The sequence below is a fragment of the Carlito syrichta genome, unplaced genomic scaffold (genome assembly GCF_000164805.1).
Source record: "Carlito syrichta isolate Samal-C Ts95f unplaced genomic scaffold, Tarsius_syrichta-2.0.1 Scaffold288006, whole genome shotgun sequence".
NCBI lineage: Eukaryota > Metazoa > Chordata > Mammalia > Primates > Tarsiidae > Carlito > Carlito syrichta.
Window position 1 is genome coordinate 95243 of NW_007232102.1, and position 14811 is coordinate 110053.

The following is a 14811-nucleotide window of genomic DNA, read 5'->3' on the forward strand; positions in this document are numbered from 1 at the left end:
TGCCACTCCAGCCTGGGCAACAAGAGTGAGACTCCAACTCAAAAAAAAAAAAAAAGTTCTGTCTTCACTGAGGAAACTTGAAAAACCAGATTAAACGAAGCAGGAAGTCTAGAGCCCTCCTCATCTCAGTATGATGACTTTTCTGGGCATGTCCTTCCTCCAGCTCCTTTCAGTGAGTCCCAGGGCTGGACCCAGGTCCAGAAACATGTGCCAGTTGCCTGGACTTAGCAGTGGAGAGATGCCTGTGGCCAGCCCCTGGGAAGGACCATCCCAGAGCCCTTTCAAGAGCAGCCTGTGAGCTGTGGGTGGGTGAGGTTGGCGTGGCTGGAAGTGAGATGCAGAGAAGAACTTCTTGCCCAGCCAGACTCTGAAACCCTCGAGTCTGGAGGGGACTGAGTGAACAGGGCGGCCTCTCTCCACCCCCCCATGATGGCCCCTGATTGGTGGCCCCTGGCCCCCACAGGTACCACATGGCTTACCTCACTGATGGCGCCTGGAGCCCAGTGAGGCCGGCGGTTTTCTTCACCACCAAGATGGATGGAACCCTGGACATCTGGGACTTTGTGTTCAAGCAGTGTGACCCCGCCCTCAGCCTGAAGGTCACGGGCACTCCCTTGCGCCAGGCCCCCTCCATGCGCCTAGGCCCTCGCCTAGCCGGGCCCCTCTTAGACAGGCCCCGAGGCGGGTGGGAGTGGTGTGGCTGAGCCTGTGGGTGCCGGGCATGGCCGAGTGTGTTGGGGTCTCTGTGGGTACGTTGTGTTCCGGCTGACTGCCACTCTTGCTTTGGAAGTGTGCATCCCCACAGAGGCTAAGGAGCCTGGGGACCCTGGTGGCACGGCTGGATCACCCGGGGGAAACTTAAAAGAAGCAGAAGCAGGGGCCTGGCTTCCCCTGCCCCAGGCCTGCTCCTCAGAATTCCCACGTGGGCTCCCGCCCGCTGCCCCTTCAGGCCTGAGCTAATGTTGATCAAGCCGGTGTAGACAGAGCTGAGCCCTGCTGGCTGGGGCCAGGGGTGTGTGTGGGTCTGGGGAACCGCAGGGTGACTGTGGGATGGGGTGGGAGGTGAGGCTGGGAGGCCGGGGTCTTCACGGTCATCTCTGAAGCTGAGCTTCCTCCTGTGGGGCGGGGGGGCGTCCCCGAGGGCGTCTGGGGAGGGCCGAGTGGCCAAGCCTCCCCAGAGACCAGCTGATCAGACAGTCGTAACTCTGTTCCTGTCTCCCCCACCCGGTCTGCCTGGCCCCTCCAACAGGTGTGTGACGAGGCCCTCTTCTGCCTCCGGGTGCAGGACAACGGGTGTCTCATTGCCTGTGGCTCCCAGCTGGGGACAACCACCCTCCTGGAGGTCTCCCATGGGCTCTCCACCCTCCAGAAGAATGAGAAGAACATAGCCTCTTCGGTAAGTGCTGGATGCCGGGGCAAGGACCACCCTGCCCGTGTATTGACCCGGCCCCATGGCCGAGCAGGCTAATCAGAGAAAAATATGTCTTCCCCCTCCTGCCTCCTGGGAGATGGGTGGACATCTTGGGAGAGGCCGTGTGGTGCCCATAAGCGGGTTTCAGTGGCTGTGATCTAGCCTTCTTCAGCCACCATGTGGCCAAGAGGCCTCGGATGAGTCACCGTACCTCTCCACTTTTGGGCACCAAATCCAAGTTGCCTGATGCGGTCAGCTTGACTAGTTTCCAACAACACATTTTTTACAGCAGAGCCTTTCCAGTGAAAGCTTAGTAGAATGCCAGTAGAGAAGAAGATGGAAGGGGACAGGGAGGGGAGATGGAGATTCACCCCCTCCCCAGCCGGCAGCCCTGGAGGCAACTCCTCAGAACCAGGGTTCGCTGTGGAATTGAAAACCCCTAGTGCTGGGGCCGCGGGAGCCTCCTGGTGCTGCCCGAGACCGGTGTCTCACCGCTGAGCTGGTCCTTTTTGGGGCCCAGGGCTGCCGTATTGCATAGCTCCAAAGGGCAGTCTTCACCCTGAGGCCCAGGTACTCGGAGCTCTTGGAATTGAGAAACTTCGCATCCCTGCTGCAGCCTCCTGACCCCGATATGTAGCCCCCTTTCCAGACTCTAGCCCCGTGTACAGCCCTCAGTGGGCCCAGGTGGAGCAGAGTGAGAACTCAGAGAAGCCCCGCATGGCCCCTGTGCTGGAGTCTCCAGCTCCCCGCCCTCTTCCCACCCGTCTCTTGGTCCCCGTGTGCCCAGATGTTTGAGCGTGAGACCCGGCGGGAGAAGATCCTGGAGGCCAGGCACCGAGAGATGCGGCTGAAGGAGAAGGGCAGGGCGGAGGGCAGGGACGATGACCAGAGGGACGAGGAGCTGGCCGCAGACCTGCAGGCGCTGGTCAGCAAGGCCGAGGAGGAGTTCTTCGACATCATCTTCTCGGAGCTGAAGAAAACGGAGGCAGATGCCACCAAGAAGCCAGTGCCTGTAGGGGCCTCAACAGGGGTGTGGGTGGGCTGGGGGCTGCTTCTGTTTCCTGACCTGCTGGGTGGCCTCCAGCAAGTCGCCTTACCAGCTGGACCTTCGCGTGTCCATCTGGCGAGTGGGAGGAATTGCTCCCTTCCTCCCGAGGAGTCTTAAGTCGACAAACAGACTTCAGGCTCCTTGCAGGCAGGAGCCACGCTCCAAGCCTCTCAGTATCCTCTCCTCCCGCCATGATGGGCACGTCTTGAGCATGCCTGTTGGCCGACTGAATGAAGGTCCTGGGGCTAAGTGAGGTGTCCGAGAGGAGTGAGCCTTGGGGCCCATGGAGGGAGAAACGGTGACATTCACGGCATATACATCATGCTGGCTCACCCAGGTCTGGTGTCAGGAGTGTGACCTGTGGCCAGCCCATCTGCCCTTGCCCCAACCCTAAAGCACTTTCTATCACCTGTTCTGGTCAGTTTCCTTCATTTCCGTCTGGAACAGGAGGGGATGCTATCTGGTCACCTTCCAGGCCCTCTCCTGTACCAGGGGCCAGAGGAAGAAAAGGCCATTGTCCATCCAGGTCACTGCCTTTAGGGACTCACAGATCAGATGCCAAGATATGAAAGAGCCCGAGAGCGGCATGGAAGGGAAAAGCACGAGCGAGTATATGCAGTGTTCACCCTTGTAAGCAAGGCTGGCTGCAGAGCTGGGGGGGGCGGTGCAAATGAAAATGCAAGACCCTTGTCTAAAAAGCATTAAGCATTTCAAGATGACGACAGTATGGGCCTTACTAAGTGGGCCCCGTGTGACTGCACAGAGCACTCCCTGCTTGCAAGGAGAGCTGTGTGGCAGGCTCTGGGCCTCTGGTGGAGTGGATGGGGTGACGGGAGGTGAGTGAGCACACGGAGAAGAGAACTGGTCCCACCTGCGATGGCTTCCCTCCTCTGTCTTCTTCCCACTGGTCTAAGGAAGGGGGTGATTTGTGCTGGTGCGTTTTGCATGTTAAAGTACTTGTCACAAGCCACTTTATTCCCACACTCTGTGATCCAGGTGTGGGTGGTCTGGGGCCTGGGTGGGACCCTGGTGCCTGGGTTCTGCCTCCGTTTCTGGACCTCCTGGGTGGCCTCCAGCAAGCAGCCTTACCGGCTGGACCTTAGCATGTCCATCTGGTGAGTGGGAGGAATTACTCTCTCCTCCTTTCCCCAGTGAGGCAGAGAGCTCCCTCCGCTCTGGTGAGCCTAGAGCCCTGGCTTTCTGACCCAGGGTCCGGGGCACCTCTCACCCATCACCCCCGGCCCACCCAGGCCCCTAGAAGAGGACACTGGCCATCTTTCACAGTGCAGCATGGTGGGCAGGCGCTGTGCCTGGGGCTGCACACCCCCAAACGCGCTTCTCACAACAGCTTGGCCATTCTAGGGGAGGAAGCTGAGCCCCAGGAGGGCTTAAGGCTCACAGAACTCAGCCCCTGCCTCTTTCTGCCGGGCACACCCCTCCTGCCGGTCTCTTGGTTTCTATAGCTGGCCTGAGACTGTGGCAGTCTGAAAGCACCACCTGGACCTGAAGCTGTCCTACAGGTGCCGGGCCCTGGGCCCACTGCAAGGTATCCTGTCTTCTTTATGTGAGAGGGTGCCAAGGAGACTCAGGAGGAGAAACCCGAGGCCACCTGGTGCACAGGCGGCAGGAGCAGGACTTGAACCTGAGTGTGTCACGTTCCCAAGGCCCTACCCGCCTGGCAGGCTCCTGGCCTCTGGGCCTTCGCCAGCCGCAGGGCTGGCACCACTGGCCCAAGGAAAGGCTGCCACTTTGGGCCTCCGAGGGTCCCCGTCCCCGGCAGGAGGGGAGGGCGGGCCCGGCCCCACCAACCCCAGCACCCCTGTGCCGTCTTTCCCCAGCAGGAGCAACAGCCAAGTTCAGAGGAAGACCAGGAGGCGGAGGGAGAGAACGTCGTGGAGAAGGAAAGGAGTGAGGAGGAGACGTCCGCCTAGGTCAGCCCTCGTGGGCACTGCTACCCTGCAGGCGCCTTCCCTTTCCAACTCTTGGGAGTGCCCTGCTCTCATAGATGGGGCGCTAAGCTTCCCTCTCCGGCATCACTGGGGGTGGCAGGGAGCGTCAGGGCCATTCACCCCAGCCCTACAGTGACCCACACTCACTGGAGCTGAGTCCTGGGTGGCACCTGGGGGAGGGAAGGGACACGGCTTGTCCCCGAGCAGGCTACCCCCTCGTCTCACCATCCGGAGCACACCCCGAGGTGACACCCCGTCGGGCCCACATGACCCCTGACCTGGCCTCGGGTACATCCTGGAGGAGGCCTCCCAACAATCACCTTCCTTTGCAAGCTTGAGAGCCTCCACCGGGCTCGCCCAGCGTGGCAGGGAAGACCCGTGGCGGGGAGCAGTATTCTCCTTCTCCCTCATTGGCCCTCCTCGTCCACCTCCCAGTCAGAGCAGAGAACTGCCCCTCCTGAAATGCCTTTCCCAGCAGCTCCCGGGCATGGGTGCCCGTGGCCAGCCGAGGCTGCTGGGTGGTGGGACAAGACGCATGGGGTGGGCTGGGCCATGGGGCTGCACCGGGTGCTGTTGTCTTCATTTTCGTAGAATTAAATCGTCGTAACACCAGCAGCTGGTGCGTGTTCACATTATCTCATGCAATTCTTTCACAACAACCCTGGAAGGTTTGCACTCTGACTATCCTTTTACTTCAGAGGACGCGGAAGGCCTGGGAGAGGTGCGGGACTTGCCTGAGTCTCAGAGCTCATGGGGGACGGAGCGGAGACGAGAGGCCAGGCAGCTCACTCCTGATCCTGCTCGGTTGCAGACTGTGGGCTAGGTCCTGTGTCGGACCCTCAGGGGCTCCGAGATGGGCAGGGGGCTGCCCGGGTGTGCCCTGAAACCACAGCCCGACACAGCCATCAGCGGCCATTACCAGAGACATCTTAGGGCAAACGGGCACCCCATACCAGCCTGGCACCAGGAGAGGTGCCCTGACCGTCTGTGGACCGCAGCTGGGCTTGACAGGGACTAAAAGTGCCCTTTTAAAATCCTGGTGTTGCCGGCCATGGTGGTTCACCCCTATAATCCCAGCACTTTGGGAGGCCAAAGCGAGAGGATTGTCTGAACCCAGGGGTTCAAGACCAGCTTGGGCAAGTTGGTGAGACCTTGTCTCTACAATAAATCAAAAACCTACTTGGAAGGCTGAGGTGGAAGAATTGCCTGAGCCCAGCAGGTCAAGGTTGCAGTGGCCATGAATGTGCCACTGCACTCCAGCCTGGGCGACAGAGTGAGACTCCAACTCAAAAAAAAAAAATTGCTGGTGTTAAGAAGCTCATTGAGGAAGGACCCAGGCCGGTGCCCCTCGTGCCCAAAGAAAAAAGCCACTGAGTTTCCAACTGTGGCTAGACCTCGATAAAAACAAGAACTCAAGTGACATTTACCGAGTGCCTGATACAAGACCGATGATCTCACCAGCCCCAATCCCTGTGTTACGGACATGGCAGGTGAGACACAGAGAAGGAGTACCGTCCCGACTCTAGCGGGAGCAGGTGGCCAAGCTGAGACTTCAGCCCTGCATCCCGGCCGGCCAAGAGCTTACGCCACACACACCCTGGCCCAGGTCCCCCAGTAAGAGGAGTGGGTTGGGCGGGGTTTCCACTCCCTCTAGGGGCTGCCTTCCAAGCAGCAGGTGCCGCGGGGGGGAGGGGGGACCAGCCTCCTCACCATGCGAGGACCCAGCGAGCCCCGTGATGCCCTAAGGAGCGCCCCACCTAGAGCGGTGAGTCCCTGCTGCGGGACATTTGGACTCAACACGCTGGTGAGGGAAAGCTCCTACCATCGGTGGGTGGAGACAGGGCCGCTGCTCAGCATCCCGCAGTGCCCAGGACAACCCAGCCCCAGAGAACCGTCCTGTGCCACGACTGGGCAGCCCTCACTTAGAACATTCTCTCCCAGTGAAACGCCCGAGAGAAGTGCAGCTCGGCAGTGTCAGCCTGGGCACACCATGGACCCCTGCGGGAGCTGGCACATGAGCTCAAAGGCAAGAGAACCTTCTGCTGAACTAGAACGCGGGCCTCTGGCTTGTTCCGGGTCTGCGGACCTTGGCTGTGGGTGCAGACAGCGCAGCCAGGTCAGGCGGGGCTTGGGGCCTGGGACACAGAAGCAAGGAGGGGAGCCCCAGACAGCACCCGGCAAAGGGTGGGGTCAGCCCAGGGCGTGAGGAACGCTGGCGATGACTCTCCACCCTTGCTCGCCAGCCCCACCGGAAACATGTCGGGTATTCCCTTCCAGAGGGGAGTAGAACAAAACTGTCACGCGTCATCAAAGACCAGAGACCGCTGGGAAAGCCCGCCCATGGGTGTGGAATGTGGACTGGATGGGGCGACATGTCGGAGTGGGGTTGGGAAGCGCAGAAGCAGCGGACAGACTCAAGTGTCCGCAGAACAGCTAAGTCCCTCCTGTCCAAGCCCCCGGGGGAGGTTGTGCTGTTTCTTTGGCCTTTTCTGCTCAGCTGGCTTGCTTAGCAAGCGTGCCGCTAACTGAGGACACTTCGGCTGCAGCCGCGACCACCCAGTGGGCTCCCTGGAGAGCCACTGTCCCCATTCCCTTCCGTGTGGCCACTGGGAAGGGTGGGCCCCAGGGCAGGACTCTGAGGAAGGACCCCCCTTGCCTTTTGTCAGCGATGAAATCAAGTGCTTTCCGGGACCCAGAAACCCCTGAGGTGTGACCGACCCCTGAGCAGGGGACAAAGGTGATTGCTGGTGACCTACCGAGGTCAGCTCAACCTCTAGAGAGCCCAGAGCCAGGACCTCTGTGAGCCACAGGCTGATGGCCGGCACAGGACTAGGCTGGAACTAGGGACAGAAATGGCGTTTTGTGGCGCTTACCAGCGGGGGACGTCAGAGCACAGCTTGGGCGCTTGCCGTCGAGGCAACGCTGCCTACGCTCAGCGCGGTGCCAGGTACCGGAATAAAACCAGACGAGGACTTGCCCTCCCAAAGCCTGTAGGCCAGGAGAAGGCACATGCACAGATGCCTACAGAGTGACAGTGGTGCAAAGAGATATTTTAAGGAAGAGCCCAGGGCACTGTGAGAGGGATAACCGGAGGAACTCACAGCAGCCCGTGTTTATGTGTGTGTGTGTATGGAGAGGCACTCCAGGCAGGGGAGCAGCTCGCACCACGCCCCCAGGGAGAGAGGCAGCTGGCGCTGCTGTGTGCCCAACAGAGAGACGTCAGCGTGGCTGAAGGACAGGGAGTAAGGACTAGAGCCTGGGAGCACACGGGAGCCTTAGGGGGGCAAGGAAGGAGGCATGGAGGGGCGGACAGGCCTTGATCCTGAGAGGCAGGGCAGCAGCTTGATCAGGCAGAGAAGGCCCTGGGGACAGTTTAGAGGACACTGTGGGCACAGGCAGAAAACGGCAGCTCGGAGTGGGTGATGGCTCCGGAATTTCTTCTCTCTCTGCACCAATGTTACCTACCTCGGGGGATTATTTGGATGAGTAAATGAAATCACCCGTCGGACATTGGGTTTAAGTAAATGCTTGATGAATGTCCACCACGTCCCTCACTTGGAAGCGTCTGATGGCCACCCAAGACCATTCATGACTGATGGCAAATTCTAGGTAGGTATGAGAAGCCACTAGAAAGACTTGCGAATTGGCTTCTTGGGGCTACTTCAGGATCCAAGCCCCAAACCTGGCAGGGGACGCTCGGACTTCTGAAAATGCCTCCACGAAGGCTTTGTGTTCACCTCCCAAGCTCTAACTCAGAGTCAAGCCAACGAGCAGCCGTGCCCAGATAGCAAGGAGATGGGCTTTGGCCCTTGGAGTCCCAGAGGGCCAAAGGGCTTTAGAAAGTGCTCAGGACTCATCCAAACCAGTGGTTTCCAACTGCAGATGGGTTGCGGGGAGGTGGAGAATGTCCTATTTCTCTGATTGAAAATATTGTTGGCCGGGCTCGGTGGCTCAGCCCTTAATTCTAGCGCTTCGGGAAGCCGAGGCGAGTGGATTGCCCGAGCCCCGGGTTCGAGGCCAGCCCGGGCAACTTGGCAAGACCTCGTCTCTACAATAAAATAAAAAATAGCCGGGCATGGTAGCGCACATCTGTAGTTCCAGCTACTTGGAAAGCTGAGGCAGAAGGATCGCCGGAGCCCAGCAGGTCAAGGCTGTGGTGGCCAGGAGCGGCCACTGCACTCCAGTCTGGGCGACAGAGTGAGACTCCAACTCAAAAAAAAGAAAATATTGTTACATAGAAATAGCCACTGATGTCACCAACACTCGAGGTGGCAGCAGTGTCCTTCTTACTAGGTAAGGAGGTTTTGCCCACTGGGGGGCCACTTCGAGTAAGTGAATAAGATTTCAGGGAGCTCACAAAAGCCCAGGCCCAAGCAGGTTTTTAGTAACCTCCGCTGTATGTGGTTTGACCGCCAATGGCGGCTCCTCCACCTCCCTGAGCCTAAGGACGCCCAGGTGAACGAGGGAGTCTCGTGAAGATTAACTGTGACAGCACGGATTCCGCACCTAGCGTGGCCTCGGGCTGGTCGCAGGTCCTCACTAAGGCTTCGTCCCCAGGGCTGAGAAGGAACGGTGGTGATGAAACCAGAGCCTGTAAACCCTGTGACCAAGGAAGTGCCAGCTATGGGCAGGGATCTTAAATGTCTGCATGTGGGTCTAAAGTACATGCCGTCACGCCAGGGGCAGTGACTCAGCCTGTCATCCCAGCACTCTGGGAGGCTGAGGTGGGAGGATCGCTTGAGGCCAGCCTGGGCAACAGAGCAAGACCTCGTCTCTACAAAGAAATGAAAAAGAAGCCGGGCTCGGTGGCTCAGCCTGTAACCCCGCGCCTTTGGGAGGCTGAGGTGAGTGGATTGCCTGAGCCTGCGGGTTCGAGACCCGCCTGGGCAGCGAGACCTCATCTCTACAATAAATCAAAAAAATCAGCCGGGCATGGTAGCGTATGCCTGTAATTCCAGCTGCTTGGAAGGCTAAGGCAGAAGGATCACCAGAGCCCAGCAGGCCGAGGCTGCGGTGGGCAGAGTGGCCACTGTACCCCAGTCTGGGTGACAGAGTGAGACTCCAACTAAAAAAAAAAAAAAAAGAAAAACAATTACCTGAGGACTAGTGGCACGCACCTGTAATCCCAGCTACTTGGGAGGTTGAGGCAGAAGGATTCCTTGAGCCCAGGAAATTGAGTCTGTGTTGGGCTGTGATGGTGCCACTGCACTCCAGTCTGGGTGACAGAGTGAGACCCCAACTCAAAAAAAAAACAAAAAACAGATTGCTGTCGCTGTCTGTGCCAGTGACATTGACTATACCCCACAAAGCACTCTGCTGGAAATACCAAGTTAAGACCCAGCCACGCCACTGAGACAAATGGACAGATGGTTCTGATCTCCAGCAGCAAGTGCCGTTACAAAGAAGCGCATGAGAAGAAAGACTTAACCCAGTGCGATTCAGGCTGGCCCTCTTGTATTTGTTGGAACTCTTTTGGTCACATGTTTCAGAAACCTACTCAGACTAGCTAAAGCCAAAAGAGGGTATTTATTGACTCAAGAAACTTGAGAGACCAGGGATTTGCTAGTTTCAGGTGTGGTTGGATCCAGCCATTCAAATGCAGTCATTTGATTTCTCTCTCTGCCCAGCTTCTTTCTCCGCCTTGTCTTGTGCTTTCCTGCCACGACGCAGCTCCCTCCATTGGATCAGGGAGGGATTGGGAATGATCCCAGGTCTACATCCCTGCTCCCACCTCAGTCATTTTAGCCTGTCGTTCCAAGAGTAGGAGAGAGCTCCTTCTCTCTGTATAGCAAAATCCCAGGGAAACCTTATTGGCCAGTATGGTTCACACTCTGGAACAACTGTCGGGACCGCAGCCGAGGCTGAGTTGCAGGCCTTCTCTCGTGGCTGGGAGTGGACGGGATGCTGGGGTGGTCTCCGCCAGAGTCGCGTGGACGAGAGGAGAGGCAGTTCCCCCAAGGAAAGGAGAGGCTACAGGTGAGATGAGTTTGGCAGGAGTTAGCCAGACAAATAAGGAAGAGGGACCCTCCAGCAAAGCCCGGGGATGAGGAGAGCATCCCCTCGCCGAGGACTGTGTGCGACTGAGCATGGTGGGCACAGGGACCAGAGGAGGGAAGCCAGGAGGAAGTCGGGAAGGCCCTGACTGCAGGCGACAGGGCCGACCATACAGGAGGCAATGGGGAGCCAGGGCAGGACTTCGAGCAAGGTCACAATGCCCATCTGTCTTGGGAACCATGAGAGTGTGGGGAGTGGGTTGAGGGGAGCAGCCCTGGAGGCAGAGAGACCGGGCAGAGACCAGGCAGGGTGGCCACCCGGAGGAGACACCACGAGGTCCCACCCGGGCAGCCGGCAGGGAGGCAGGATTGGCAAGGAGGGACCGAATCACGGGGCAGGATCTGATTCCAGGGCGGGACTGCGTACTGAGCACTCACCAAGGCCCAGTCTCTGTCCTCACGGGACTGACTCTGATTCGGGCTCTGTATGGGCACAGGCACGGCTTGTGAGGATGAGGAGAGGAGGGGTCTGAGAGGGAGGATGAAGAGAAACGTGACAGAAACAAGCTGGAGGCTGAGCTCGGTGGCTCAGCCTGTCATCCCAGCACTTTGGGAGGCCGAGGCACGTGGATTGCCTGAGCCCATGGGTTCGAGACCAGCCCGGGGAACTTGGTGAGATTTTGTCTCTACAATAAAAATTAAAAAACGAGCCGGGTGTGGGGGCATGCGCCTATAGTTCCAGCTACTTGGAAGCCTGAGGCTGAAGGATCGCCGGAGTCCAGTAGGTCGATGCTGGGGTGGCTCCAGCCTGGGCGATGGAGTAAGACTCCAATGAAAAGAAAAGAAAAAAGAAAGAAACTAGCTGGAAAAGGTGCACCAGGCAAAAGGACGGGCACAGCAAAGGCCCGAGAGTAGGACCAGCACTAGTGTATGTTTGGGGACACACAAGTAGTCAAGATGTGTGGGAGGCCAAGCGCAGTAGTTCACGCCTACAATCCCAGGATTTTAGGAGGCCAAGGCAAGAGAATCACTTGAGCCCAGGAGTTCGAGACCAGCCTGGACACCATAGCGAGACTCGTCTCTACGAAAAACACAAAAATTAGCTGAGTGTGGAGGCATGTGCCTGTAGTCCTAGAGGCCTGGGAGGCTGAGGTAGGAGGACGGCTTGAGCCTGGGTGATCAAGGTTGCGGTGAGCCAGGATCACACCACTGCACTTCAGCCCGGGTGAAGGAGTGAGACCTTAACTCAAAAAAAAAAAAAGAGAGAGAGAGATGAGTGGGAGCCTGAGCCCCCAGAGCAGAACTGTATTAAACGAGGATGTATTAAATGAGCAAGGCTGAAAGGGAGGCTGTGGAGAGCGAGGCACCTGCCTTCACGTCTCTGTCAGAGCCATACCTTTCTAAAGTGGATAAGAGAGCCGGGCTCGGTGGCTCAGCCTGTCATCCCGCGCCTTCGGGAGGCTGAGGTGAGTGGATTGCCCGAGCCCGCGGGTTCGAGACCCGCCCCGGCAGCGAGACCTCATCTCTACAATAAATCAAAAAATCAGCCGGGCCTGGGAGCGCGTGCCTGTAATTCCGGCTACTTGAGGCGGAAGGATCGCCAGAGCCCAGCAGGCGAGGCTGCGGTGGCCGGGAGCGGCCACTGCACTCCAGTCTGGGGGACCGAGTGAGACTCCAACTCAAAAAAAATAAATAAATAAAGTGGATAAGAGATGCGGCTGGCAGAGACCTCAAGCAGGGAGCGCAGCAAGAGACCGCGACATCATCCAGGTGAGAAAGTGGAGCCCAGGGAGTGGCCAGAGACAACAAAGAGGAGAAATGTTTGCAGAGGCAGAATCTACAGGATTCCAGTGAAGAAGATCTAGAGAGAGGAAGCAAAAAGCAGCCTAAAGGCATGGGCCTGGAGGGGATGGCAGTTTCAGGACAAGAACCCAAAAGTCAAGCAGAGGCAACTGTTGAGAAGACAGATGACTTTGTGAGAAGACACCACGCAAGGTGGGCAGGGACTTCTTGTTCAGAAGCTTCTGATTTTTACCCCGTGGGCCATCCTGGGTGGGACAGATGCATGCAGAAAAGAAAGAGAGGCCAGGCTCGGTGGCTCAGCCTGTCATCCCAGCACTTTGGGAGGCTGAGGTGAGTGGATTGCCTGAGCCCGCGGGTTCGAGACCCGCCTGGGCAACTTGGGGAGACCTCGTCTCTACAATAAAAATCAAAAATTAGCCGGGCATGGTAGCACGTGCCTGTAGTTCTGGCTACTTGAAAGGCTGAGGCAAAAGGATCGCTGGAGCCCAGAGGGTCAAGGCTGCGGTGGCCGGGAGCGGCCATTGCACTCCAGTCTGAGCAACAGAGTGAGACTCCAAAAAAAAAAAAAAAAAAAGAAAAAATAGCTGTACCCAGACTGACTAGAGGCCTCCTTGGTTGATCCAAATATGAGGGGGACCTTAAAAAGAATGGAATTTATTTATAAAAAATAGTGTATTTATTCTTACATGTTTAAACTTCAGTTGCCTTCAAAGTACTCTCTGTTTGATGCAATATACTTATCAAGACACTTTTTCCACTGCTCAAAACAGCTTTTGAACTCATCAGTTTTGATGCCTTTTAGTGTTCCTGCTAATTTTTTTTATGCACCTCTTCCACATCAGCAAAACGTTTCCCTTTGAGGATTTTTCTCATCCAGCGAAACAAAAAAAAGTCACTCCGGGCAGTAAGGGGTGAACAGGAAGGATGAGGCGTTGGGGTCAGGCTGGTTTTGATCAAGAACTCCAGAATGCTCAGCGTGGTGTGGGCAGGTGCACTTGTAAATCACCCATGATGAAAATGGGCAAACGTGTTGAAATAATCTCCAAAAAGAAATTCACTGAAGCTGAACACAGACTCTCATAACAACGCTAGCTAGAACATTGATGCTGATGGGTTCCCAGAACACTCACCTAGAGGGGGAAGCCTGTACCATAAGAGACCCACCCTCCAAAACATAATTCCAGGTTTTTATGGGTCCCCCTTCCCCCTGTAGATTCTATTCAGGGCTCTAAAATGCAAGCCGGAGGCACCCTCAAAACGACCCCCACCCTTGTTGCAGCATGCCCCTTGCAAACTGTCCAGCCTCAGGGTGTCGCCTCAGGGGCAGCCTGGGCCACAGAACAGGACAAAACCTGGGACTCGCGCAGGAGGGTGTGGCTTCCACCAAGCTTCACCTGGTTTTCTATCTCTCACACCCAAGGCCGCGGGTGGCTCCTTGCTGCTGTTTATTAATAACTATTCCCCACACAAGCTCCTTGGGGCCACGGGGAAGCCGGTCCCGGGGCACAGGTGACAGCATACTCTCTTTTGGAGGTGCGCCAGGCTGGGCAAGACAGCCCCGGGACGTGAGCGCTTCCTTTCCCAGCTCCTTCCCTGGGAAGGGAACCCAGTGTGACTTCCTCTCCGCGTCCTTGCAGGGGCTGCCGGGCTCAGCTTCAGGGCGGGCAGAGGACACAAAGGAGGGCCCAGCTCAGACGTCAGCTGGGAAACTGAGGCCCAAGGGAGGCAGGAAAAACAGCGCCAGGAGGCTGAGCAAGCTGGAGGCAGAGCTGGGACCAGAATCGTGTTTTCCTGGGGCCTCCTGAGGACAGGAAACTTTACTGTTGCTCCCTGGGTGTACCACGGTGGTTATTGTCACCAAGAATGGGCACGGTGGTGTCTGGCCTAGGTGTGGCTCAGGGCTGTAGATCTTCCCACAGGCAAGAGGCCAGCAGGGCACATGGACCCAGCCATCTTCACCTAGATTCTGGGTTGGGGATAGAGCCTTGTTGCTAGTGGGGTACCCTGAGGCAGGCTCTTCTGTAACACACCCCAGGCCATACTGTGCCACCACACCATTCCGGTGGCAGCCTGGGCTAAGGGACAACTGTTTTTTGTTTTTTGTTTTTTTTTGAGTTGGAGTCTCACTCTGTCTCCCAGGCCAGAGTGCAGTGCCATGCTCACGGCCACTACAGCCTCAGACTGCTGACTCAGGCGTTCCTTCCAACTCAGCCTTTCAAGTAGCTGGAACTACAGGCGTGCCCCACCATGCCTGGCTAATTAGTTGATTTTTTTTTTTTTTTGAGTGGGAGTCTCACTCTGTCACCCAGGCTGGAGGGCAGTGGCACGCTCTTGGCCACTGCGGCCTGCACCTGCTGGGCTCAGGCGATCCTTCCCCCTCAGTCTGCCAAGTAGCTGCAACCACAGGCATGCTCCACCATGCCTGGCTAGGATTTTTTTTTTTTTTTGTAGAAATGGTCTTGCCAATTGCCCAGGCAGGTCTCGAACCCCGGCTCAGGCAGCCTACTCGCCTAGGCCTCCCAGAGTGCTGGGATGACAGGCTTGAGCCACCGTGCCCGGCCAAGGGGCAGCTCTTGACCTGTCCTGCCACTGGACAGAGGGTGCAGA

General features: G+C 57.4%; 2 protein-coding genes across 2 annotated transcripts in view; both read left to right on the forward strand.

Annotated features, from left to right (window-relative positions):
* Positions 1–4390, forward strand: part of DNAI2 (dynein axonemal intermediate chain 2) — a 31581-nt gene extending 27191 nt beyond the window's left edge. Inside the window, exons 9-12 of the mRNA XM_021710071.1 lie at positions 464–599; positions 1250–1396; positions 2199–2423; positions 4304–4390. Of these exons, the coding sequence (XP_021565746.1) occupies positions 464–599; positions 1250–1396; positions 2199–2423; positions 4304–4390 (595 nt within the window). The remainder of the gene's footprint in view (positions 1–463; positions 600–1249; positions 1397–2198; positions 2424–4303) is intronic.
* Positions 4391–6119: 1729 nt separating this feature from the next.
* Positions 6120–14811, forward strand: part of KIF19 (kinesin family member 19) — a gene marked incomplete at its 3' end in the record, with an annotated part of 33547 nt that continues 24855 nt past the window's right edge. Inside the window, exon 1 of the mRNA XM_021710072.1 lies at positions 6120–6212. Within this exon, the coding sequence (XP_021565747.1) occupies positions 6120–6212 (93 nt within the window). The remainder of the gene's footprint in view (positions 6213–14811) is intronic.